Source organism: Strongylocentrotus purpuratus, unplaced genomic scaffold, assembly GCF_000002235.5.
Source record: "Strongylocentrotus purpuratus isolate Spur 01 unplaced genomic scaffold, Spur_5.0 spur5_scaffold_1, whole genome shotgun sequence".
Lineage (NCBI taxonomy): Eukaryota > Metazoa > Echinodermata > Echinoidea > Camarodonta > Strongylocentrotidae > Strongylocentrotus > Strongylocentrotus purpuratus.
The window spans coordinates 39,973,148-39,998,296 of NW_022145594.1; the positions used below are offsets into that span (position 1 = coordinate 39,973,148).

Below are 25,149 nucleotides of genomic sequence, written 5' to 3' on the forward strand. Positions count from 1 at the left end.
GCAGATAGGTGCTCAGACGGGAACGAGAAGGGAATTTCCCTTTGCGTTAAGCATGACGTAATGGTAAAGAAAATGAAGCCAGAACACAGTGAGCGGGAGTTTCTGATGATTTTCCCCGTAAAGACATTAAAATCGGCGGAATGGCTGAATGATAATTAGGTAGTGTGAGATAGCAGAAATTTTAATCTGTTTGATCAAAATACACGCGTTTACCACTCTTTGTTTTAAGCCTTATGTTGTTTTTCTTCCACTGACCTTTTATTCTCATTATATAATTATAATCCTTTCGTTAATCGTTCCGACTTATCACGATTTCAGATACACATCGTCAAACCAATTAGGCCTATCAATCTTCACAACTTGTCACCCATATGATATGAAACTTCTTGGCAAACATGCGTCTGTACTCGTAATATTTCCATTGCTGTCGACCTCACAATAAGTGTATAATCAGTCGACAAACTCTTTGAAAATTAAGGGCTATCTACATTCCAAGAAAAGGATTTTAGAACAACTTCCCTCAAACATGGTCTCAAAGATCAACCGAAAAATCAAGTTATGTTAATTTTAGGAACGTCCGTCACTCATTGGAATGTGTATTGCGAAACCCAAACATCGGACACGAAAGGGTGTTTTTTTTTCTGTAGTGTCAACAAGGGTTTTGTTTTTCCCTGATTGCATAATGCATAGGTACCTTCAACCAGGGTATGTATCACCAAAACGGGTATTGAAAAATTTTACCCCTTTAATTGATCTGTCGGAAGTCTGTGCGATTATTCGAGATGAACCTCATTTATTTATTCATTTATCTATTTATTTCTAATCTTTTGTCACGGTAGCCCATTCACCAATAAGTAGTGGTCTTCCATGGTGCCCTGAATAAACATGAACATATTTACATCAAAAAGCAAAACGTTTATACAGAACAGTTAAATAAAATTCTATAGTAGATATGACACAGCAATAATAGACGTGGCAAAAATAATACTCGTTTGCAAAATAAACATATATCATTAACCTAGTTCAACATTAATGTCAATAGGAAAATATTGATTAAGTATTAAATATTGATTTCCCTCATTTGCAGGGAAGCACAAAATCGCAGGCCCATGCCCTGGCCTTGTCGGTCGTAGTGTGTAACATAGTGTCTGAACCGAGACTATGCCGAATATACGGTCTAGTGCACCCCATAGACTCTGTACTTAAGCTGCTCTCATTGACAGAGGCTGGCCGGCCAAAGCCAGAGCTAGGCTCAGCTCTAGACTTTGCGGAACTATGTGTAAGTGTCAATTTAGAGTCTGTGCCTGCAGACTAAGGCATATGGATGAATGCTTCATCTACACAGAACAATGCTATAGTCCCCTAGCCGACAAATTATTCGAGAAGAGGGAATATTTTCTTCAGGTTCTATCCGGTGATCTCCTATCGATCGCACACCCACCCGTGCATGAGATGCAAGCCAACATCCATGTCGTCACCATGGTTACCAGCTAATTGCGTCGTTGTGGGGAATATCAAGTTCTTGATTATTATTCTTGATAAAATTATTGAGTGGCGTAATTATTTGGGCGGACTGAGGGGAGTAGAGGGGATTTAAAGTTAAGGGGTTAAGAGTGAAGTGATAACCACTGATGATAACAATAACGGAATTGAATGGATCACTTATTTTGTATGATTTCAATAAAAGATTTGGGGAAACTGATGGGACTTGCTAATGTATTCCCACATGCGTCGCTACCTACACAACAATAACACAAAAGACCATAGACACAAGGTGCGAAGGACAAAGCCAAACGCTATTGATACCAATATGGCAACAACTGATCAATGACCTCGTAAATCGCACAGGTCACAACAATACGTAGGGTTACATTTGGGAAATTCCCTTTTCATGGCATAGTAGGACTACGGTCTGTAGACTTCCCCTTCCCTTTCACAAGTCTCACAAATAGTTTGCTGGTACCACCCCTCGTCAAGTTGTCAGCCATTGTGTAATTAAGGTCTGAACTACTGGACTTTCATTCATTCATTCATTTCGTTTATTTCCATTTCCAACAAAGTACATGGGATTGCATTGTACATAGTAAAACCATGGAGATATAAAACAATGAAACTTAACAATATATATTTGTAATTGGTCCACAGTGAACAACAGGCATATTAGAATAATAAGCTTACATGAGATCTAGCTGATGAATAAATAATATCTAACTCATCTTGAGATAATCACAGCATTGGTTGGATGCAGGCGCCGGAAGCAGTTTGGGATTGGGGTGGCAAACATTCCAGGGGGCTCACCTTCCAGGGGCAGTGATGTAATGAGCCAAAAAGTTTGGAAGGGGGGCAGAAGAAAAATCTGCATTACCACCACTCTTACACGTTACATGCAGGCCCTGCGGAACGTTTTTCAAAGTGGTTTATTAACGATCAGGTAGAGCGTATATTGGCTTGGGGTTCAGGGCCTGAGCCTCGGCAGGGGGTCAAGGGGCTGAGCCCCCGGAAGCTCACGGTTTTTAGGCATTAAATTACGGTCAGATAAGCATATTTAGATACCTTATTTGTGACGCTTGCTGGTCACTAATTGGCGGAGAGTCCAAGGAGCAGAGCCCCCGGAAGCTCAGGGGTTTTAGGTATTTAATTACGGTCAAATGAGCATCCAGGGGACCGCCTTAGGGCCCTTGGTGGGGTCCAGGGGGCAGTGCCCCTGAAAGCTCGTGGTTTTTAGGTATTCTGGTCAGATGAGCATTCAGGTGACCGCCTTAGGGCCCTTGTTGGAGTCCGGGGGCAGAGCCCCCGTAAGCTCTGGGGTTTCAAGTTTTAATTACGGTCAGATGAGCATTTTTTTATACTTCATTTGTGACATTGGCAGGTCACTTAATTTTTCTCTCTCTCTTTCTTTCTTTTTCTCTGTATCATACTTTTTCAAAAAGTGAGAGGGCTCGAGCCCCCGAGCCCAGCGGTTTTGCAGACCATGCATATTTTTCGCCCGACTGTAAATTTGGGAATTTCTAATTTTCGAACAAACGCATAAAAAGGTATGACTTACACAAAAATTGAGAAAAAATACTGGAAATTCATGTCATTTCAGCAACATTTGTAAATCACTGGAATCGAATAAGAAATACCCCCCCCCCCTCCCCATCAGTACGCCAGCGTTCAGGGGCTCATGTCTTCTCACCCCTATAACAAAAAACAGACACGCTCAGTTTCCCATTCTCTCACTATATGTCCACGATATGCACATATCGGTATTATAAAAACCTCAATTGATAAATATAGGTGGCATGCGCAATTTATAGGAAATTTAATTCCTGTTAACTTTCCTTTTTTTTGAACGGAATTTTATATGTGATTTAATTCTGTTTTTTATTATTGTTATGTACTTTTGGGTTAAAAATACAACCTTCTTTACTCCTTTACTGCTTTTTTTTTGGGGGGAGGGGGGGGGGGGCGTTTTGGGAGGGCAAAAATGCGTTTTGCCCCCCCCCTCTTTTTTTTGACTGGGGGGGGGGGGGCAACTGCCCCCCTGCCACCCCACTTCCGGCGCCTATGGTTGGATGGATTTAGAGTTGGTTTATCATTTGTGAATTGGTGAAGTTTCATTTTTCAAAAAAAAGTCTACCTTCACCAGACTATGTCGAACTGACATTGAATACATGGCGTAGATGGCGCTATTCCATAATCATTCGAGCTTATCTTCAAGTATGCTTTCATGATGACAATCATCGTGATTATCTCATGTTGAAATATCAAATTGAATGTTATGTCATATCCACTTGAATGTTTTTATTATATTTTACAATGTTACTATTAAAGGAATATTGTAATCTCGTAACCGAATTTGATTGATTTTATTAGAAATTCGCTATTAAAAAAAAACGGGTAAAAAAACAAAATGTCAGAATGGACAGTGTATACTAAAAAGGCAATCCAACCCCTTTCGATTATGATTGTTTGAAATATAAGATAAATAAATAAGTGCGAATCTCAGATGGCAATTAGGTCAGTGGATTGTGACGTAGACAAGGACAACTCGTGCGTCGTGTAAAAAAATATCATAATTTTTTTTGTCTTTAGTGTTTTCTCCCTTGGGGCACTAATTAAAATATATTATGGATAGCATATTATTATAGGTCGTTTAAAAAGAAAAGATCATGAGTCAAATACATTGGCCTCATTAACTCGCATGCCATCATACTATACTAAGTACATGGCCACCATAACAGCCTCAGAATCGCGTTGATCCTTCAATTGTTATTGTGCGTTCCCTTATTATGGATATAGGCCTACTATTTTGGCAACTATAAGTTATAGGGGGCTGCAATCTACAAGCCCAGCTTTTCAGCAGTCCCATCCATGACCAACCTGTTTTATATGCCTGTTGTACACTGTGGACCAATTACAAATATATTGTTAAGTTTCATTGTTTTACTATGCATGTACATTGCAATCCCATGTACTTTATTTTATTTTATTGGAAATAAGCGAAATGAAAAAAATGTTATGGAAATTACAGATCAATGACATCCTGAATCTCAATGATACCGGGCCAATTTGTTTAGTGGTATTTAAATCTAAATCAGACCTAATTTTCGTTCTTTATAGCCTCAAAATTTGATTATTCTGCTAAATGTCCTACTTTCAATGCTTTATCGAACTCAACCTGAAATTAGGTTGAACTTCCCCCTTTCAGATTCTTGCCTCTTTTTCACATTAAAGGCATCGTTTAACAATGTTAAATCTGAGATGCATGGCCGAACGTGTTATGAGTGTCTGTGATATGGTGTGATATTAAAGCCCTAAACAAAATTGCGCTTCAAAATGATCTTGAAGTGCCTCATGAAGTAAAAATCGTTTCCCCCAATAGACTGTAATGCTATAAAAACTGTTAGGAAAACGAATTTTTAAATTTCGATTTCCAGTCTTAAATATCTTGATAATCGGACAGGCGATCGGCTATTGTAAATGTCATGGGGTTCCTGACTAAACTAAAGATTTATAATTATCATTGCAGCATGAGCTAAAAAATTCAGGATTTTGTTTCAGAATCTGAGACAAAGTTACCCAATCACTTTAATACTTTTGATTGCTTCGTTGCCTTTCAGCCACTAGCGGATTTGAAGGAGGGGAAAGGGGGCTATTTGCCCCCTCCTGACGGATTAGAGACCAGAGAAAAAGAGTGTTATCACTTCTGTATAAAGCTATAGTTAGCATATTGAGGGAATCGTTTGAGAGTCAAGATTGCACATGGAAAGCACAAAATAATTATGTACATATTCTCTCCAGACTCTTTCCCAAATAGTCAGTTTAGTAATCCCTGCCTCCTCTACAATGCATACAATTACATAAGTTTTTTATTTCAATAAGCAATATGAATTACAGCTCCAAAGTAAGGAGACATGTGTCGCCCCTCCTAAAGCGAAGGCCTGGATACGCCACCCTTCAGTCTTTAGTTATGTAGAAACCAAAGCTGATAAAGAAAATGCATATGCAGTGAGAATACTTATAAACTTGACATTTCATGCTTCACAATGGACCACCAATCAGATGAATCGCTTTGAGATTTAATATAAACATGATCAAATTGAAAGTACTGTGTGGCAGGTTGGCAGTAGTCTGATTCGAAGGCAGAGTAAAGTTTTGGCGTCATCAAATATTTGTTTTTAAAAAACCTTTTAAATGTACGTTTTATTCCGATGCGCCACTGACTCCCTTGTCTAAAAGTCAATTTCAGGAAAACTTGGCATTGCTTGAATTAGAGGTTAAGAAGGTTATTCAAACTTAAAAGTAAGAGAGTTATGCCTATTCCTCTATGCTCATATAAACTTTCTTTCAAGATTTAAAAAACGGCGTTACGTCTGGGAAAGAGAATAGTAAGTATGAAACTTTGATTACTTTTGCTTCAAGTGCATGCTTATTCTATTTGGCTTTTCAACTTATTTAGATCATTTTCACCGCACAATAATTACAGTTTGATACAGAATAGTATGAAACCTCTGTAGTATTTTCTACATCCTCTTTGATATACGTCTGGCTTATCAACTTGGAGACTTTCATCGCAAAAGTTGAAGGACGCTGGTTGCCAGGAAAGGCAGTTTGATCACCATTTTCTACCAGAAGGTAAGAACATTTCGTTATATGCCTATTTTTTAAAATCATACCCTTATTGCTCTTCTCCTTGTCGAAGGGATGGGGGGGGGGGGGAGGGGAGGGGAGGGGGGGGGGGGGGGGGGGGGGGGGGGCTTGTAAGCTACCACACCCTGTTGAGGCGTCAATAAACATTGCCTCTTTTCTACTTGCGACACACTTGGGCCTGTTTTCTTCATCTTTTTCATTGTACAATATGGAATGACTCGCATACTGGTAGGAGCAAGAGGGTGAAAATGGGATTCATTGCCACTCCAAGAACTTTCCCCATCACGTTGATAGCATAGGACAGTCATGCCAAATCAACTGTTTTCATTACTACTGAAGTAATCGTGTACTCGTGTGTGATGTCACCAAGAGATGATATTTCATTGTAATTATTTTAAAGACATCATCCGTTCGGTTATCATGATTTAAGAACAAACTTTAATTCCATGAACAATTATCTTTACATACCCTCCATCAAACGAAATATGTTCCGAATAAAAAAAAGGGATACTTTGGATGATTCAAATAGTGTATGACGTCATTATAGTTGTACCGGCATTACCAATAATTTATACAGGTCCTCTAAATCTTCAAAAATGCATACATTTCCTATTCTTTGTCCCCCCCCCCCCTCCGCCAACTTTGTCACAGATTATGTCTTTCTAATATATCTGGTCCATCAGGAGTCAACCTGCTATAAACTATTTAAAAAAAAAAAAAAAAAAAAAAAAAAAAAAAAAAAAAAAAAAAAAAAAAAAATCGGTTTTCTGCTTTTAGCCCTGTGACATCATTGTGAGCAATGTTAATGCTGTTTTGACAGTTGATGGCGGCCCTTTATTAATGGCTTACCTATAGCTTCAAAGGAAATGCAATTTATTATAATAACTGTGACTCCTTTTTTTTTTCTTACAGCACCTGATGTTCCAAAGCAAGAGAATGGCTTCGTTGACTATTTTATTTTCATTGCTGGTATTCATACCGCAAGTGATTAGCCGACGAGACGAGATGATGACGACGACGCCCGGCAACGAATCGGCCTCTCTTCGGGTCGCATCGGCTCTCACTTCGGGAATGTGTGATTATGATGTGACTGAGAAGAAGGCCTATTGCAGAAACAAAGGTCTTGCCAGCGTACCGGGCGATCTTCCCTCAGATACACTGCGTCTTGATCTGTCCCTGAATTATATCCGCAATCTTCAGAACGGCTCCTTTATCCGATACACTCTCCTGTTCTTCCTCGATCTTTCTAGGAATGACATCACCACCATTGAACCGGAAGCATTCAAACCGCTTCAGAAATTGGTAATCCTTGACCTGAGCAACAATCCGAGTCTAGCATCAGGTGATGCCTTTGAATGGCTTCAACAACTGAAACTTCTCGTATTAGATGGTTGCAATTTCACGTCTGTACCAGACGGGTCTCTGAGATCGTCACCCAACTTGCGAAGCCTCGATATGGCATACAACAGGCTGACATCCATTACAATTACTTCTTGTAGCGATCTAGTAGCGCCAGATTTTAACTTTGGTTACAACGGAATAACAAAACTAACCCCTGAGACATTCGTCATCTTGTGCCCTATGGATACCATTGTCATTACGGACCCGATACAGTTCATCGATCCTGCAGCCATCGCGCCGCTACAGGCTCAGAACCTGATCGTGGGTGCCCTCCCAATGGCCATTGAGGTGTTGACTCAGCTGTTCCATGGTGTGGCCATCTCGGGCATCAAGGGACTTTCAGCCATCGGAAGCGGCTTGACAACCATCCCACCTAATTTCTTCAGTCCACTCTCCAATGCCCCTCTGTCCTTCCTCGATCTATCTTTCAATGAGATAAATCCCCTGAATCACTCCATGTTTTCAAATTTGACCAACCTATACAAGCTCATTTTGAGTAGCAATGATATTCGTGCAATAGAACCAGAGTACTTCGCGGGTATGAAAGAACTACGAGTTCTCGATCTAGGGTACAATGAAATTCACAGCATTAACCCAAATGACTTCAGATGGACAATAGATTTAGATGAGTTGTATTTACATGACAATAGATTGGTGGAAATAAATTCATTTTCATTCCATGGTTTGTGGAATTTGACGCTCTTAGATTTGTCCAATAACGAGGATCTCTCCTCTCTGGAAATAAAATCTTTCCACGGACTTGGAAACTTGGCGATTCTTGATGTGCCTGGGTGTAACCTTCAGGTGATGTCATTATGGTCACCTCTCCTGACATCATTCAATATCTGGCACCAAGTTCCTTACTTTGGGGATGGCTCGTTTATACCAGGAGAAACGTTTAAAAGTACAACATTGCTCGAGTTAATGGACTTGACAGGTTCTATAGTGACTATCAATAGTCTCTGGGATTCGTCGAGAAACTTATCCCTGTTTCATGGACTGGGATATTTACGGGCTATATACCTTAACAACAATCCTATCGGTGGTCTGCCGAGAGGTGTGTTTTCAAACTTAACTTCATTAACAAAACTCTATCTGAAAAACTGCGAACTGGCATCCATTGAGACGGGACTGTTTTCGGGTTTAAGATCCTTGAAAGAACTGCACTTGGAACAAAACCATCTGAAACACATTTCGCCTGGTCTTCTTCAAGGTTTAGGACAACTTCTGGCACTTTATTTTGATGATAATCACATAAGTTATATCTCTGACGATTTCTTTACAGAAAGTCCTCTGTTGACTACATTGACGCTGACTGACAACGACCTGACAACCTTTAACTACAGCACCTTCAAAGTGATCAAGTCCACTCTTTCTGCTATAGAGCTGGTAAATAACCCCATCGTGTGTTCGTGTGAAATTGCGTGGCTGGTTGACTGGCTTAGTGGCCCTGTGCGTGTCATCCATGCTGATCAGACATACTGCTCTTCTGCTTCTCTAGATCCTCTGAAGCAAAAGCCCTTGCTGACCTTCCAACCAGAGAAATACTGCAGTCCCAACATCATGTTAATCAGCCTGCTAGTTCTGGCTTGTATTGGTGTCATCGTACTTTTCTTAATATGCTATCGTAATCGATGGGCGTTGAGAAATAAACTATTCCTCCTCAAGCTTGCTGTCTTGGGGTACGACGAAATCGAGGATGTCCGCGGTCATAGTGAGTTCGCATTTGACCTCAACGTCATGTGCGACGATGACGACGACGAATGGCTGAGGGCGCACCTCAAACCTGCTCTGGAAGAGCGACTTCCCGACTTTGATAGAAACGTCTTTGGCGATGAGGACCTCATCATCGGTATGCATTATCTCGATGCCATCCATTACGTCGTCGAGAAGAGTTATAAAACCATCCTTTTAGTGAGTAGGAATGCTGTTCGGAATAACTGGTTCCTTGTCAAGTTCCGGACAGCTTTGGACCACGTCAACGACTACCAACTCGAGAACATGGTGGTGATCTTCTTAGAAGACATCCCAGACGAGGAGTTACCGTTCCTGGTAAGACTATTCCTCAGCGACCATGGGACATACCTCACTTGGACGGAAGACGCAGAAGAACAGGAATATTTCTGGACCAAGTTCGTCAAACTTTTGAAGGTTAATCGGAAAACAAACCATGTCATTCCTCCCGAGTAGGGTAATGTGTGATTTGAAACGACATTGGCTGTACATGTCACAATGACCGACCCAGACAGGAGGGAGGGACACTAGAGACGGCCGATCCCTGCAAAATATGGGAAAGAGGAAGATCTTGTTTTTTTTCTTCTTTATGTTGTTCGTTCAAATAATTACGGCTGTTCATAATAAAGTAGAGCTGCGGGGAGATGGAGGAGGGAAGGAGGGGAAGAAGGGGGAGGTGGCACACCCCGCCCCCCCCACCATAATCATATTTGCAACAGAGAGATAGATCTTTGTCATAATGCTACATGAACATGATCACAAAGACTCTTTAGAAACCATGCACTTCGAGACGAATTTCAATAGCCTATTGTATCATGTTCAGATGTAATGCGACTGTGTTAAGGTTGAACATGTAGATAGGTGATGAATACGACTATTGAAATAGTTGAAGTATATATGCCTAATAATAATGATAAATGGGTACCCGGTAGGATGCGAAAGCTAATGTGTTAGATTAGCAAGTGTGCGCTTGTAAAAAATACGCCTGGCTGGAATGCTCCCCAGGGAGTGGAGAATGTGCACACATTGTGTGCGGGTAAGCCTGAATCCTATAACCGGGGTAATCTGTAAAGCGCTTTGAGAGGGCCGTCGGTCCTAAAAAGCGCTATATAAGAACTAGCTATTATTATTATAATGATAACCCCTTTCGATTTATTTCGCACATACTAATTAACATGTATTAAAGTTCCTCTGTATCTCTCATTTTGATTTAATTCGAGATTAAATTCATTTTTACGCCGCTTGGTTGTTAATAGAATATTATATATAACATGATCACCCTAATCATATTTCCAAAATGTATTGATTTCAAGTTGCGACTACGCTTCAAGTTGTAAGATAAAGGAATGTATCAAAACCGATTCTCTGTTTTTTTTTTAATCTTTAAAATTACACGAAATAGCCAAAAGGAAGCACTTTGCGGCTTTACATTTTCCCACTTTCGTTTACAAGAATATAAAGTCACATGCTCATATGGCATAAGTAAGTTATGGGAGGATCGGCCTGGGGGGGGGGGGGGGTTCTATCATGCTGATCGTATACGTGGTGCATGAAATACTTAGGATCTTGCAAGAATGTCATATCATTGTGTCGAGATGTCATGAGCTAGCAGCTAGCCTAGCTGGCACTTGATTGGCTAGTAATAATTGCAGGGTGACCTTCAGGATTAAGAACAGCATCGATACTGATGAGGCTCCATGAATAAATTTATCCCTTTGGTTCTTCCTTTCAATCTCTCTCTCTCTTTCTCTACCCTCTCTCTCTCTCTCTCTCTCTCTCTCTCTCTCTTTCTCTACCTTCTCCTCTCTCTCTCTCTCTCTCTCTTTCTCTCTCTCTCTCTCTCTCTCTCTCCTTCCCGTTGTTCCCTCCCATCTTTCAATTTCGACATTCGATAAGGGAAGGGGTCTGGGAGTTTGGCATGTGCCAGTGGTGGATCCAGGGTGAGCCCGGGCCCCCTCCCCTGCCCCCCAAAATAGGTTTTTTAAAACAGATGGTATTTACGTTATTTTTTTTTTTGCTCAAAGGGAGGGGAAGGGGTGTTAAGTAAGAAGATAGAGCTCCATACATCCCCCGCCGTCGAACTCCAAAAAGAAAATGCTCAATACACCCCCCCCCCCAGCTTATTCGGTTGGCCGGCTAAGTCGCCGCTAAACATTTTCTCGGACCCCTCCCTCGCCGCCGGCTGGATCCGCCCCTGGCATGTGCCCCCTATAGCTGAACCCATATGGTCTACTAACCTTTTCATGACAATACGTGAAAGTAGAATTAGAATTTGTAACGATTTTGAATTGTTTTGTTTATAATTGACAAAAGATAATGTCGGGTTTTCCCCGCATTTTTGTAAGTACTTCAAATTGTATATAAATGTTGTAGTTTCGAGCGAAACAATGCCAGAGAGATCGGTCGAGAGGGAGAAGTAGAGGGCAAAGACGGGGAGACAGACATACAGACAGTGAGAGTCTGAGAAGCGAGAGACAGAGAGAGACAGAGAGGGGGAGGGATCGGAGGGGGGAGGGGGGAGGGGGGGGGGGGAGAAAAAAGGAGAACCAGAAAGAAAAGAGAAGAGAGAGAACGAAACGGAAAGAAAATCCAATAAAGTCTGAGAATATCAATCCCCATAATGTTTACAATTAATTTAAATATTTTGCCGGAAAAGCAAGATATTAGAAAATGAACATTTATTCAAATTTTGGAGTTAATAATTATTGTTGTTGTTGTTGATGTAAGGGAAAGGATTCCTCAAAAAACATTTTCAAAAAGGACCAATTGCAGGGGGGGTGTACACAAAAACTATCGGGGACCCTTGGCCATTAGCCAGTGGTCATTCCTCAAAAGAGCCCTTTTTGGGTGGGGTGCCTGTGGACTGGCGCAGCTGTGCCAGTCGTCAGCTACGTCAGCGTAATCTGCGGCCGGTAGCTTTAGCCACAAAGCCATGTCCATTTTAAAACTGGATTCAAGAGCCTCTTATTGCCAGGTTTATAACGTTTTTTACATGTTCAATTTTAATTTCCTTGTTTTATTCACTCTCTACTGTCCCGTATTATCCTTTTCCAGCCTGTAAACAACTCATTTACAGCATGAAAGTAATGAACAGGGTCAAGGGTGTCGATTTGTATTCGTGGTTGGGGGGGGGGGATGATAGGTGCCAAAATATTTTCGGCAATGGATCAGAGCAACCAAGAGGTAGAAGCGTGTGGCAGGTTACACCCCCTCCCCAAGCGCGAAGCCAGGATTTCATTTTAGGGGGCGGTAGTGAGCACGCGAAGCGCGCTCCCAGGGGTTGGGTGCAGGGAGGTGGAGTATTCCCCCTCCCCCGCGAAGCGCGGAAGCTTTGACGTTCCGTTAAATTAATAGAGAAAGAAGACGATTCGTTGGACCGTTCTCGACTCTTGATCCTTGTTTAAATTAAGTTTCCTTTCCTCCGCGCGTAGCGCGGAAGCTCTGACATCTCATTAGATTATTACAGAAAGAAGACGATTCGATGTACCATTCTCGACTCTTAATCTTTGTCTGAATTCAGTTTCCCCCCCCCCACGCGCGAAGCGCGGAAGCTCTAACGTTTCATTAGATAATTAAAGAAAGAAGACGATTCGTTGTACCGTTCTCGACTATTAATCCTTGTTTGAAAAAAGTTCCTTTTCTGACATTTCATTAGATTATTAAAGAAAGTAGACGATTCGATGAACCATTCTCGACTCCTAATCCTTAATGTTTGAATCAAGTTCCCCTTCCTCCGCGCATAGCGCGGAAGCTCTGACGTTTCATTAGATTATTAAAGAAAGAAAAACGATTCGTTGTACCATTCTCGACTCTTAATCCTTGTCTAAATTCAGTTTCAGTTCCCCCCCCCCCTCCCGCGCGAAGCGCGAAAGTCATGACGTTTCATTAAATTATTAGAGAAAGAAAACGAATCGTTGTACCGTTCTCGACTCTAAATCCTTGTATGAATTCAGTTTTCCCCGCTCCCGCGCGAAGCGCGGAAGCTTTCTCCTTGTCTCCGATCTCATCACGAATTCGTAACAGAGTTCATCTATGTTTACACTGTCCAGGACTGTCTGATGTGCATTGCACATTGCTACTTTTGTGCTTCGCGCTTAACATTTAGCTCGTTGCTTTTTAACGCTGCGTCTTCGCATTCGGCGCACTGCATTTTTATGATGCTGTTGATTGAACAAATTGAATAAATTCATCAATTCCTGATGAAGCCGTATGAGCGAGAATTCAATTGATTTTTGTCTCATATACGGTTGTCTCATTTACTTCGTATATATGTATGTATTATGAAAATGAGATAGCAAAATATGTACATTGATGGTCATCTTGCGAGTAATAACTCTCATAGGGCTCTCATCATTAATTTTTCTCTTCATTTATTTTTTGTTATGGGGAATTATTGGGGGGATGATTGTACAGGCCACCCCCCCCACCTGAAATATTGGGGGGGGGGGGATATATCCCCCACCCCCCCCCCCGGGATCGACACCCATGAACAGGGTTTTACTTCTCCTATCAATTTAATAAAAGCGCCCTAATCTAGCACGAAGTGATCAATACAAAGGGCCTTTTACATTTGAAAGCATTCACCCCACCTCGCCTGTATACCCGAGCAGAATAAATTAGTGCTCAACGATACAGACCCACAGTCTTGGGTAAAGAGGTCCATTATTTCTTTGTTTATTTAGTTATTTGTTTTAATAATTGACAGTGTACTATTATATATCAGGTATATGAGATACTCTGTTTCAAATACAATCAATTAGACTGCCGAGCAATGAATTATCTTCTGCTTCTTGTCCTAAAACCATATCTAATTACTGGTTTTAAAACGGTATCATTTGAATTTCCATTTCCCAGCATTATTTTAAACTGTCCCGAAATTGTCTTCCTTTCTTGAAATCAGACTACAGCCCCAGTCTCTTCTTTTTGTTATGCATTTCCAATCATTATTGGTGTTGTTGTTGTTGTTGACGTAAAAACGAAAGAAAATAGGGACCTACTGCGGGGCGAGCAATGAAGAAAAAACTACAGGGGAGCCTTGGGCGTGATCATTCCTCAAAAAAAGACATTTTTGGGGGGAGGGGGGGGGGGTAGCTGGCAATCGTCAGCTAGCTGGTAATCGTCAGTTAGCTGGCAATCATTTACAGCAGGAAAAGAATGAACAGGGTTTTACTTCTCCTATAAATTTAATAAAAGCGCCCTTATCTAACACGAAGTGATCAATACAAAGGGCCTTTTATATTTGAAAGCATTCACCCCACCTCGCCTGTATACCCGAGCAGAATCAATTAGTGCTCAACAGTAAAAACCCACAGTCTTGGGTAAAGAGGTCCATTATTTTTTTGTTTATTTAGTTATTTGTTTTAATAATTGACAGTGTACTATTATATAGCAGGTATATTAGATACTCTGTTTCAAATACAATAAATTAGACTGCCGAGCAATGAATTATCTTCTGCTTCTTGTCCTAAAACCATATCTAATTACTGTTTTTTAAAACGGTATCATTTGAATTTCCATTTCCCAGCATTATTTTAAAATGTCCCGAAATTGTCTTCCTTTCTTGAAATCAGACTACAGCCCCAGCCTATTCTTTTCTTATGCATGGGGATATTGAAAGGCCTTGTCCTCCCAGACAAGGATAAAAATCTTATTCAGTAGGCTATCTTTAGGGACAATACGTCAAAGCAATGCGGTCATTGTTGCAATGTCAGGAATGTTATTATTACCTCTTTGGTAATCCTCGCATTTGCCAAAAAGTATTCGCTCAATGAAGGGAGGGTTGGATTTTTTTCTTCAATTCATTAATTGATGCCATGTCTGAAAGAGCTGAGTAGTTTGTTACGTAACTATTCAAAAATTGCAGGTGCAAGCTATTAAAAAGCCAAACTTCCTTATTAATTGGTGCCCTTTTATAGAATTCGTAGCGTATACTAAATTGAATAGACCCGTGTTCTATTCATTATGCTATGTCAGGGCAGTGGCCTAATGTCATATCACTTTAAGTTAAAGTCAGTATTTTTCAAAATAAATGAAAATAACATAAAACCTCCCTAATATATCAGTAATATCAGAAACTGAAAGAAAAAAATTACAAGCAATCTTGACAACATCGGACTACAAAAATAATAATAATTACGCATCCCGAGAGCACTCATTTTTTTTTTTTTTTTTTTTTTTTTTTTTGGGGGGGGGGGGGGGGGGGCCTTTATCGTGTTTTTACACTTTTTTCCAGGGGTCCAAGCCCCCCCCGGTCGTCAGCTAGCTGACGCTTAACGGGTGAGGGAGCTAATTTTGGTTAATAAAAAGATCTTACATTATTTTGTCTGACACATTTCTAGTTGGCCCACCCCCAAATGGCAGGGTCTTTTCATGGGGATGTTATTGGTTAGTGCATGCGGACAGTGATGTCAATAACATAGACTATAACAAATAGGACTATTTTTCATTATTTTTTTCACTTTATACTTTAACATAATCTGCTCGAAATATGACGAAACAGCTAAATAGGGAGGGGAAAAAGCGAGGATATAACAAAATATCTTACAAGCTATATATATAGATCAGGGACGGCGGTGCGACTTCAAAAGTGGGAGGGGGGTGGGGCATTTACCAACAAAAAAGGGCACAAACAAAGGGAAATCTCAAAGGTGAAAATATACAATTTTTTAGACATATAGGTAGATACCCCTACATTGTGATTGCATTATAAGGGATGATTTCAATATTTGTTTCTCTTTATACGTATCATAGGCCTACAAAATATCATATTTTGCAGTTGGGTGTGATGGTGTGAAAATTCACTTTGTAGTGGTAGTGCGAAAAAATACAACTTATGAAGAAGGAAAAACCCAATCCCGATAGGGTTTATAAGCACATTCTCATAACTGAAGACTGAAAAGACATTTTATAGGTAACATGATTATTTCATCTATAAATGCGAGCGAAATTTCTCTTAGTCGCTTAAAATTAGGGACTTGTTTAATGTGATAGAAAAGGGGATACTTAGCAAAAAAAGATAAGACACTTAATAGAAAAGAAAATGAGTACGTGTCAAAGTACAAAGCGAAAGTTATCAGAGGTGAAAATGGGGCACTTCTTACACCTATAAAGAGGCACTTCTTACACCTATAAAGAGGCACTTCTTACACCTATAAAGAGGCACTCAACACGAATGAAAATAAAGGCACTTATAAAAATGGGAGATGGACATTCGTCATCGGAAAAGGGGCACCAATCAGATTTTGATAGGGGCATTCATAACAGGTGAAAAGGGGCTTTCATGAAAAGGGGGAAGTGGTTCTTATTAAACTAAAAAAAGGGACATGTTAAAATAAGCGGGGCATTTATCAGAGATGAAAAGGGGTAATTATGAGAAGGGGGAAAGAGCACTTATAGGAAGGGAAAAGAGAATATATTAGAAAGGAAAAGGGGTACGTGTCAAAATAAAAGGGGCATTTATTAGTGGTGAAAAGGGTAGGCCTAAGTCATCTGAGATGAAAAGAGCACTTATCAGGAGGGGAATTGGGGGAACTTGTCAAACTTAAAATGAGTATTTCTAAGATTTGAATAGGGGCAATTATCAGAGGTGAGAGGAGGCACTTATCTGAAGAGAAAATGGGCAACTACTGTAAGCCTGCGTGACCAAGAAAATGCGTATGAATTTAAAAAAAATAATAGATTGGACGCGGTCCGCGCGGTGCCGCGATAAGGGGTTAAAAAACGTCAATTTTCAAGAAAAGAGGTACTTTTTTTCAAAATCCTGCTGTACTCGTTTATCTTTTTTTCTTAATCCCGTCTTATATATTAGATGCCCTGCAAGGGCGGATCCAGGGGGGGGGGGGGGGCGAGCGGGTCTTGGCTGCTAATCTGACGGTAATTTATAGAGTTAGGGTTATTTTTCTAGCCCTCAGGGCCAGACTGGGGAGGAAAAAAGGGGTAATAATCGCCCTAATCAATCTTTAGTAGATCAAGATAGACGCCCATGATTTTGACCCAGACCTACCAAGCATACGCGGATCCACGTGACGATTTCTCCGGCCCGACCCCCCCCCCTCCCCTGCCCCCCAAAAGGGTAAATTTAACCTTTTTTAAAACAAAAAACAAAAGCGGACCCCCTCCCTCCCCTCCCCCCCCCCCAAAAAAAAATATATATATATATATTTTTCACTCCCTCAACAATATTGTGGTTCTCCCCCCCCCCCTCCATCACCTTCCTCCCCCCCCCCCCGCTTATTCACCGGCTTGATGAATCGTTGCTAAATATTTTCTCATGAATTGGGAACAAAAAAAGTGCTCTTATCCCCCCCCCCCCCCCCCCCCGCTTATTCACCAATCGCCTGAGTCGGCGCTGAATTTTTCCTCAAAATACTGGAAATAAATATATATATATATATATATATGTGCTCTTCCCCGCCCCCCCCCCCCCCGCCCCTTATTCACCGGCCGGCTAAGTCGGCGCCAAACTTTTTCTCAAGATTTGCCCCCCCCCCTCTTGTCGCCGGCTGGATCCGCCCCTGCTACCAAGTCTCATGCCTATAGCTGGGGGTGTTTCATAAAGAATTTATGTCTAGACATAAACCCCAAAGTCTCTCTTAAGTGTCCTTCTTATGAGAGACTTTAGTTATGAGAGACTTTTCTGTTTCATAAAGCAAAGTCTACACATAAAAGTCTCTCTTAAGTCAAAAGTCTCTCATAAAGTTCGAGAGACTTTTACCTCTCGTAAGTATTCAAAGTCTCCACATATCTTTCACATATTATCTATTACTACTTAAATTTCAAGAAAAAAAATGACACTAAAGTATTATGCAGTAACCTTGTAATTCCAATGGATGTAACAGATATATTTCAGATATTATAGCATACTAAGGCAGTAAATATTAGTACTCAACTGAAAATAATTTACATTGGTATTAAAATAAACAATGGTGTAAGTAACAAATGTCACAATGAAACATCTTATTTTAATTTAAGATATCTAAATGAGAAGAATAAATAAATATACATTTTTAAATTGAAGCAAACATAGTAACAAAATAAACATTCAATACTGTAAATTCCAACAAGGATTATTGCATCAAAATGTCAGTAAAACAGCAAGTCCACAGGTAAATCAAGACAACGCACTAGTATTTATGTACTTTGTCGAAGATTAAAGTTGTACATCTCATCAGTAAATGCACAGGAAAAGCTTTAAAATAATTCCACACAATGTTTGTATTTATTTTAAATTATCTTAGTATTTATTTTGCTTGATGATGACCTACAGTGTAACTGTCCCTTTTGTAGGCTGAAAATATAAATGTGTGTAAATCAGATTGTAAACAAGATGTAATAGCATCTAAAAACTGCTCTAAAAGTATGGTGCAAATCCTTTTCTCTTCTTCAGTTCTGGTCTTTCCTCTCTATTTTTATTTCACTCCCATTCCCTCTCTCTCAGCTCTATGTCTGTCTCTCTCTCTCTCTCTCTCTCTTTTTCTCTCTGTCTCTTTGCTCTCTCTGCCTCTTCCTCTCTTCTTCCTCCTCCCTGTTTCTCTCTCTCTCACTTTCTGTCTCTCCCTCCTCCTCTCCACCTCTTTCTCGTCTGATGATATTTTACAGTACAACATTCTATAATCATGTTTTTCTTACTGTGACCAATAACACCTAAGGAATTCCATTTCTTTTAAATAATGATAAATTAATGATAAATTATAATTGGTAATGATAATTATCAGTATGTTGTATGTCATGTATTTCAGCAATATAATTATGTGCAATATTAACTGTCATGATGATTGGCATAGCGGGTTCTTCCATTCATTCGTATTTTGATATGGCATGTACTTTTATCCTTCCTCTTACACTCTCATCCCATTTCTATATTCGAACTTGCTACTTTTCAAATTTCCTTTTCTCTTCTTCAGTTCTGGTCTTTCCCCTCTATTTTTATTTCACTCCAATTCCCTCTCTCTCAGCTCTATGTCTGTCTCTCTCTGTCTCTTTCTCTTTCTCTCTCTTTGCTCTCTCTGCCTCTTCCTCTCTTCTTCCTCTCCACCTCTTTCTCCTCTGATGAGGTTTTACAGTACAACATTCTTTAATTATCTGCTATTCTTACTGTGACCAATAATATATTATATATAATAATATATTATACTGTACTCATATCACATTTAGCACACTGCCAATACTCCAATTTTAATACTTTTTAATACTTTTTGATACTCACTCTACCTTCTGAATGGAATTTGTATTGCATTTTATCACAATTTTCCAATGTTACAGTTAATTTAATTGAACTCACGTATCTGTATACACTTTATTTGTTTTAATGTAAACATTTATTCATTTTCGTTAGCAATGTTTCATACGTTGTATTTTTTTAAATCCTTTTTGTTTGTTACTACTTTAATGTTTTGATTTAACCATTTATTCATTGTTATATATTTGTTCTCATTTGCTATGTTATCTTTATATGTATATGTACACATGTTTTTGAATGCTTTTTATGTTGATTTAAACTTGCATTTTTAGTCCTTGGACTTTTTGACAAGTCATGAATAAAACCTTATTTGAATCTTGAATCTTGAATGTAGTTAACGGCTACCAACTAAAAACTCCTCTTCAAGGCAGCAGCTCTCATTTGCACTCCTTTCATCAAATTCCATGAAGTGTATAGTGTGTTCTCCTGCCAAAGAGCTTTACCCATGCAATATAATATGTTGGGGTGGGTGTGCAAATGAGGGCTACCAACTTTAAAGGTGCTGTGTCTCTTTAGCAGACAGAAAATACAAAGTGGTGTAAATCATGATCTATAGAATTTGTTTTTGCCTACAAAAGGGAAACACTACCATTACAAGTAATGGTTCTCATTTAAACACTCTTTCCCCAATTAGATGATATTCCAACGTTACCTCTTTGGCATAAGAAAAACCCTGTTCAAATATCAAGAGCAAACTGACCAGTTGTTTAGAAATCATAAGTGAATAGATTTATTTAATTTTTTTTGAAATAACAAATTGTGCTGAACCCAAATAAAAGAAATCTTCTCGCTTCTCATTTACAATCTACATATCTTTGGCTCAAAAATTTCATCAAGTTTACACTCATGGCAAAGAACTTCCATCAAGGAAATTTTTCTAAAAATTGGAAAGGCATTGCACTCTAAATGTATATTGAGGTTAAAGAGGATGTCATTAAAACTCATTACTGCAAAAGTATTTTGAAACTATTGTATATGAAGACGAATATTGCCAAAGTACTCAAAAACATTTTTTTAATGTAGGCTACTCAACATTCAATTTTTGTATTGGTAAAACAGGAGGCTTGTCGAAGTGAAGGAAGAGCGAAATTTGAGCTTGCGTCATAGAAAAAAAAATTGTTTTCAAAATCCTTTACAAATAATAAGAACAATGAAAAACAATTTAAAAATACAAATGCTCCCGAAGCACATGCAGGATATCCTGCAAGCTCGAATTTTGCTCTTCCCCCACTTCAACAAGCCATCGACTGTACAAATACCCTTCACAAGTTGTACAGCATCTCCCCCCCCCCCCCTCCTTCTCTCTTCTAGATTCTCTACTGCCTCTTCTTCATCCACGGCCCCTTCCTCTTCCTCTACACCTCCAATGACGTCCTCCAGCATGCTGGTAGCAGCATTATCCTCCTCAACGCCCTTTAAATTAAAAGAGATTTTTTTTTTTTTAAAGAGTTAGTAATAGTTATCATCTAACAAACTTTGTCAAGATAAAATCAACTATGTAAAAAATATGTATAAATTGGGTATGTAAAACAAATCATTTATGCAGATCGATATCTGAAAGATTCGTAACAAGCAACTACACGTTAGCTTGGGTGTGAGCGGGAATCTAGCACTTCTGCCCTTAAAGTGTCAGGAACTGCATCCATCCTTTTAGGTCATGCTATAATGACCGGCACTAAATCTCACAGTAATTACAAAAACAGGTGCAGGAACAAGATGCAAAATTGTTGTTCCTATACTGTCAAGGCCGGCATATTTATGTGCCTAGGCTAGGATTAGGATAATGATTCGGTTAATAGACGGTACAAAGTCGAGGGTGAATTACACACATAGGAGCATCACTATCCTGGCTGTGTAGTAAAAGCTGTGCTTTTGATTCTCAACATTTCAAACACCACTGTACAAAACTCAACTGATTTCACTCAAAATCGGTACTTTAGTGACAATTGATGACACCTAAATAGCAGTAAAATACATTTTTTTTTATCTACTTATGTTAAAATGAATAATTTAAAAATTCAAATTGTAAGTCTATTCAAACTTTGCTTACAGCTGCATCGACATGACTGTGTACTGTCTGTGCAATAATGTGTGGTGTGTATATTTGTGTATAGGTATAATAATACCCTCCTCACAGCAAGGATGCAGTGCTAGAGGTCAATACGCATTAGCATTGACTCTCTATGCTTTGCTGGAGTAGGTGAATTAAGTGACTGTAGTGCCGACTTTTTAGCCTTAGGCCACACACCAAAATACACACATGGGACCGAGCAAATTTTGCAGACGATATCGGCCGGCAAAAATAACGAGGTCATAACATGATTTAATCATACAGTTTGCTATAATTCTCTAACAAAGGTACATGATAAATCATTACTATTATAACAGGGACTCGAATACTGGTTATTTACACTTTACACAGAAATACAGACGAAATTATATAACATTTTAAAGTCCACTTACCAAAGATTGCACTGTCTTGCAGCGGCGGTAAAGCGAAGTTTTGTTCGCTGTTGACAAATGACGTATGCAAACGATATGCAAATTTTTATTTACATAAATTCACTCATAAGCTAGGGGAGTCTTCGAAGATCTTTATGAAACGAAAAATAATTTTCACGGGAGTCTCTGGTAGCTGAGAGACTTTCCATGATTTACACTAAGAGAGACTTTTAAGAGAGACTCTTTACAAAACACCCCCCTGGGGGGTGTTTCACAAAGATCCTAAGTTCAACTTATCCCTAAGTTGGACTTAAAAGTTATGGAAAGCCATTAGCATCCTTAAAAATATTTTGTAAAAGTTATTTTAAAAGGCATAATGTTGATTCAAATCATTCATATTTTCTATTATCATGAAAGATTCATGTTCTTGATGTGGAATTTATGAAAAGTCTAAAATACGTTGATTTATGCTTTTGAATATATTTCATTTTAAGGCTACAAATGGCTCCCCATAATATTTAAGTCCAACTTAGAGTTAAGTTTGACTTAGGATCTTTGTGAAACACCCCCCTGGTCCCTTATATTTTGTTTTGCATAGTAAAATAGTAACTGTCCATTGTACATTGTGTACTTTTTTCTAAACACTACTGTACCATGTAATATATGTAATGGATCAAATTTGAAACTTATTTCTTCTTTTTTCAAAGAAAGGAGTTGTGATGACTGTGCATGAAACCCGTTTGAAAATGAAGGCTTACAGGTTGATGTTATTGCTTCTCTTTGAAATACATGTTTACGTTGTGAACTTTACATTAGAAGCGCATTTTGACTTATTTCACATTTTGTCACCAACTTAAATGGTAATTCCTATCGCACTTCACACTTCCCACTATCGCACTTCATTCTTAAGGTTGAGTAGGCCTACACTCTTTTGAAATACCAGTTTAGGGTGCGAATTCAGGGGGAAAAAAACACGCAAAATCCTCATTTAGGGTACATGGCTTCAGAAGAAATCCTTGTTTAGGGGGTGTCAGGAAAACGTATGGTCACGCATGCTTTCAGTTTTTCTACATGACAGAGACCCCCGAGACATGCATATGCCTACCCTAAAAAACACTGAGTGGGGGGGGGGGGGGCACATACATGTAATCGATCGAAAATCTTTTTTTTTTGGGGGGGGGGCACGTGCCTCCTTCCCCCCCCCCCCCCGCGTGGCTACGTGCCTGCCGGGGGGCCAGTCAAGTTGTTCATTGATATAGACACCAAGGAACTTTGTTCATGTCTGTCTCTCTATAGAAACATCCAGTTTATTATTTAGAGCAAGGTGTCATTAGATGTTCTACCTCTATAATATTTCAAAAGAACCATATATTCAAATTATGAAGTCATTGACAGTTCCATATTATCTTTCTGATATATAGGCAATGCTGGATGCTGTGCTGGATCAAGAACACTGACTAAACTTCTAGACAAGGAAACATATTTCAGTAAATACATAGGACTGCTACAAAGCTACGGAACCGCAGTGCAGTGCAGTACAATTGCACAGCGCAAGTTGAGAAATGCAGATGACGTATCATGACGTCATATATTCATGTTTATTCATGTTCATACGCTACCGATATAAAAGTACAAGTTGCTCGCAATGCATGCCGGACAGGCGTATGAAAGATGACGTAATGCTATCGAAATACAATAATGAATATTCAAAGCAAATGGCGTACGAACGAAGTCTATTATGTAGAGGCTCTGTATCCTTGTCTGGGACTGGGGCTGTAGTCTGATTTCAAGAAAGGAAAACAATTTCGGGACAGTTCAAAAATAATGCTGGAAAATGGAAATTCAAATGATACCGTTTTAAAAACCAGTAATTAGATATGATTTCAGGACAACAAGCAGAAGAAAATTCATTGCTCGACAGTCGAATTGATTGTATTTAAAACAGAGTATCTAATATACCTGATATGTAATAGTACACTGTCAATTAAAACAAATAACTAAATAAATAAACCAATATAGACCTCTTGACCCAAGACTGTGGGTTTTTATTGTTGAGCTCTATTTAATTCTGCTCGGGTACACAGGCGAGGTGGGTTAAATGCTTTCAAATGTAAAAGGCCCTTTGTCTCACCTCGTGCAAGATTAGGGCGCTTTTACTAAATTTATAGGAGGAGTAAAACACCGTTCATTGCATGCATGCTGCAAATGAGTTGTTTACAGGCAGGAAAAGGATAGTACGGGACAGTAGAGAGTGATTTAAACGAGGAAATTATGATTGAATATGTAAAAAAACGTTGTTGACCTGGCAATAGGAGGCTCTTGAATCTAGTTTTAAAAATGGACATGGCTCTGTGGCTACCGCTACCGGCCGCAGGCCACGCTGACGACCGCCAGCTAGCTGACGACCGCCAGCTAGCTGACGACCCCCACCACAAAAAATTATAAAAAAATTTAAAAAATTGTATCAATCAATTAAAAAAATAGCAATAAATATGGACTTTGAGTGAGATAAAAAGGGGTTTAACATAATTTTTTCTATTATAAAGATTTTTTTTTAAAAGCACTTGCTGTGTGTCGAACCCGATACCTTCCAGTTACCAGGCAATTTCCTATCCAATAGACTATTGTGTCACACTGCCAATCTCTATGTATTTTTTTATATTGATACTTATCGTGTAGATGTAGCAAAAGACTTTTTTCTTTTTCAAAGATTAAAAAAAAAACACTAGCTGGGTGTCGAACCCGATACCTTACAGTTACCAGGCAATTGCCTGTCCGCTAGACTAAATGTGTCACACTGCCAATCTCTATGTATTTTTTCATATTGATACTTATTGTTGTAGATGTAGCAAAAGATGTATTCTAACGACTAAGTAATTCAAAAAGTCGCTTTAAAAAAAAAGAAAATAGTATCACATGTCATTTACTCCTTTGTTTAGGAAGAGGGGGGGGGGGTGTCCCCTTTAAAAAAGAGATGGAAAGTCAATATCATGGGGTGAAGAAAAATAATTTTAAAAAAAATAAAGGAGAAACTGGGAGTCGAAGTTGTAGATGTAGCAAAAGATGTATTCTAACGACTAAGTAATTCAAAAAGTCGCTTTTAAAAAAAAGAAAATAGTATCACATGTCATTTACTCCTTTGTTTAGGAAGTGGGGGGGGGGGGGGGTGTCCCCTTTAAAAAAGAGATGGAAAGTCAATA

At 39.2% G+C, this 25,149-nt stretch overlaps 1 protein-coding gene across 1 annotated transcript; it reads left to right on the plus strand.

The window, feature by feature from the left end:
• Positions 1 to 60: 60 nt before the first annotated feature.
• LOC592383 (toll-like receptor 13) lies at positions 61 to 9,726 on the plus strand. The gene is made up of 4 exons (XM_030978791.1): positions 61 to 117; positions 1,088 to 1,279; positions 7,048 to 8,074; positions 8,822 to 9,726. Exons 1-4 carry the CDS (start codon positions 61 to 63, stop codon positions 9,724 to 9,726), a joined length of 2,181 nt encoding a protein of 726 aa, XP_030834651.1.
• The last annotated feature ends 15,423 nt before the right edge of the window (positions 9,727 to 25,149 follow it).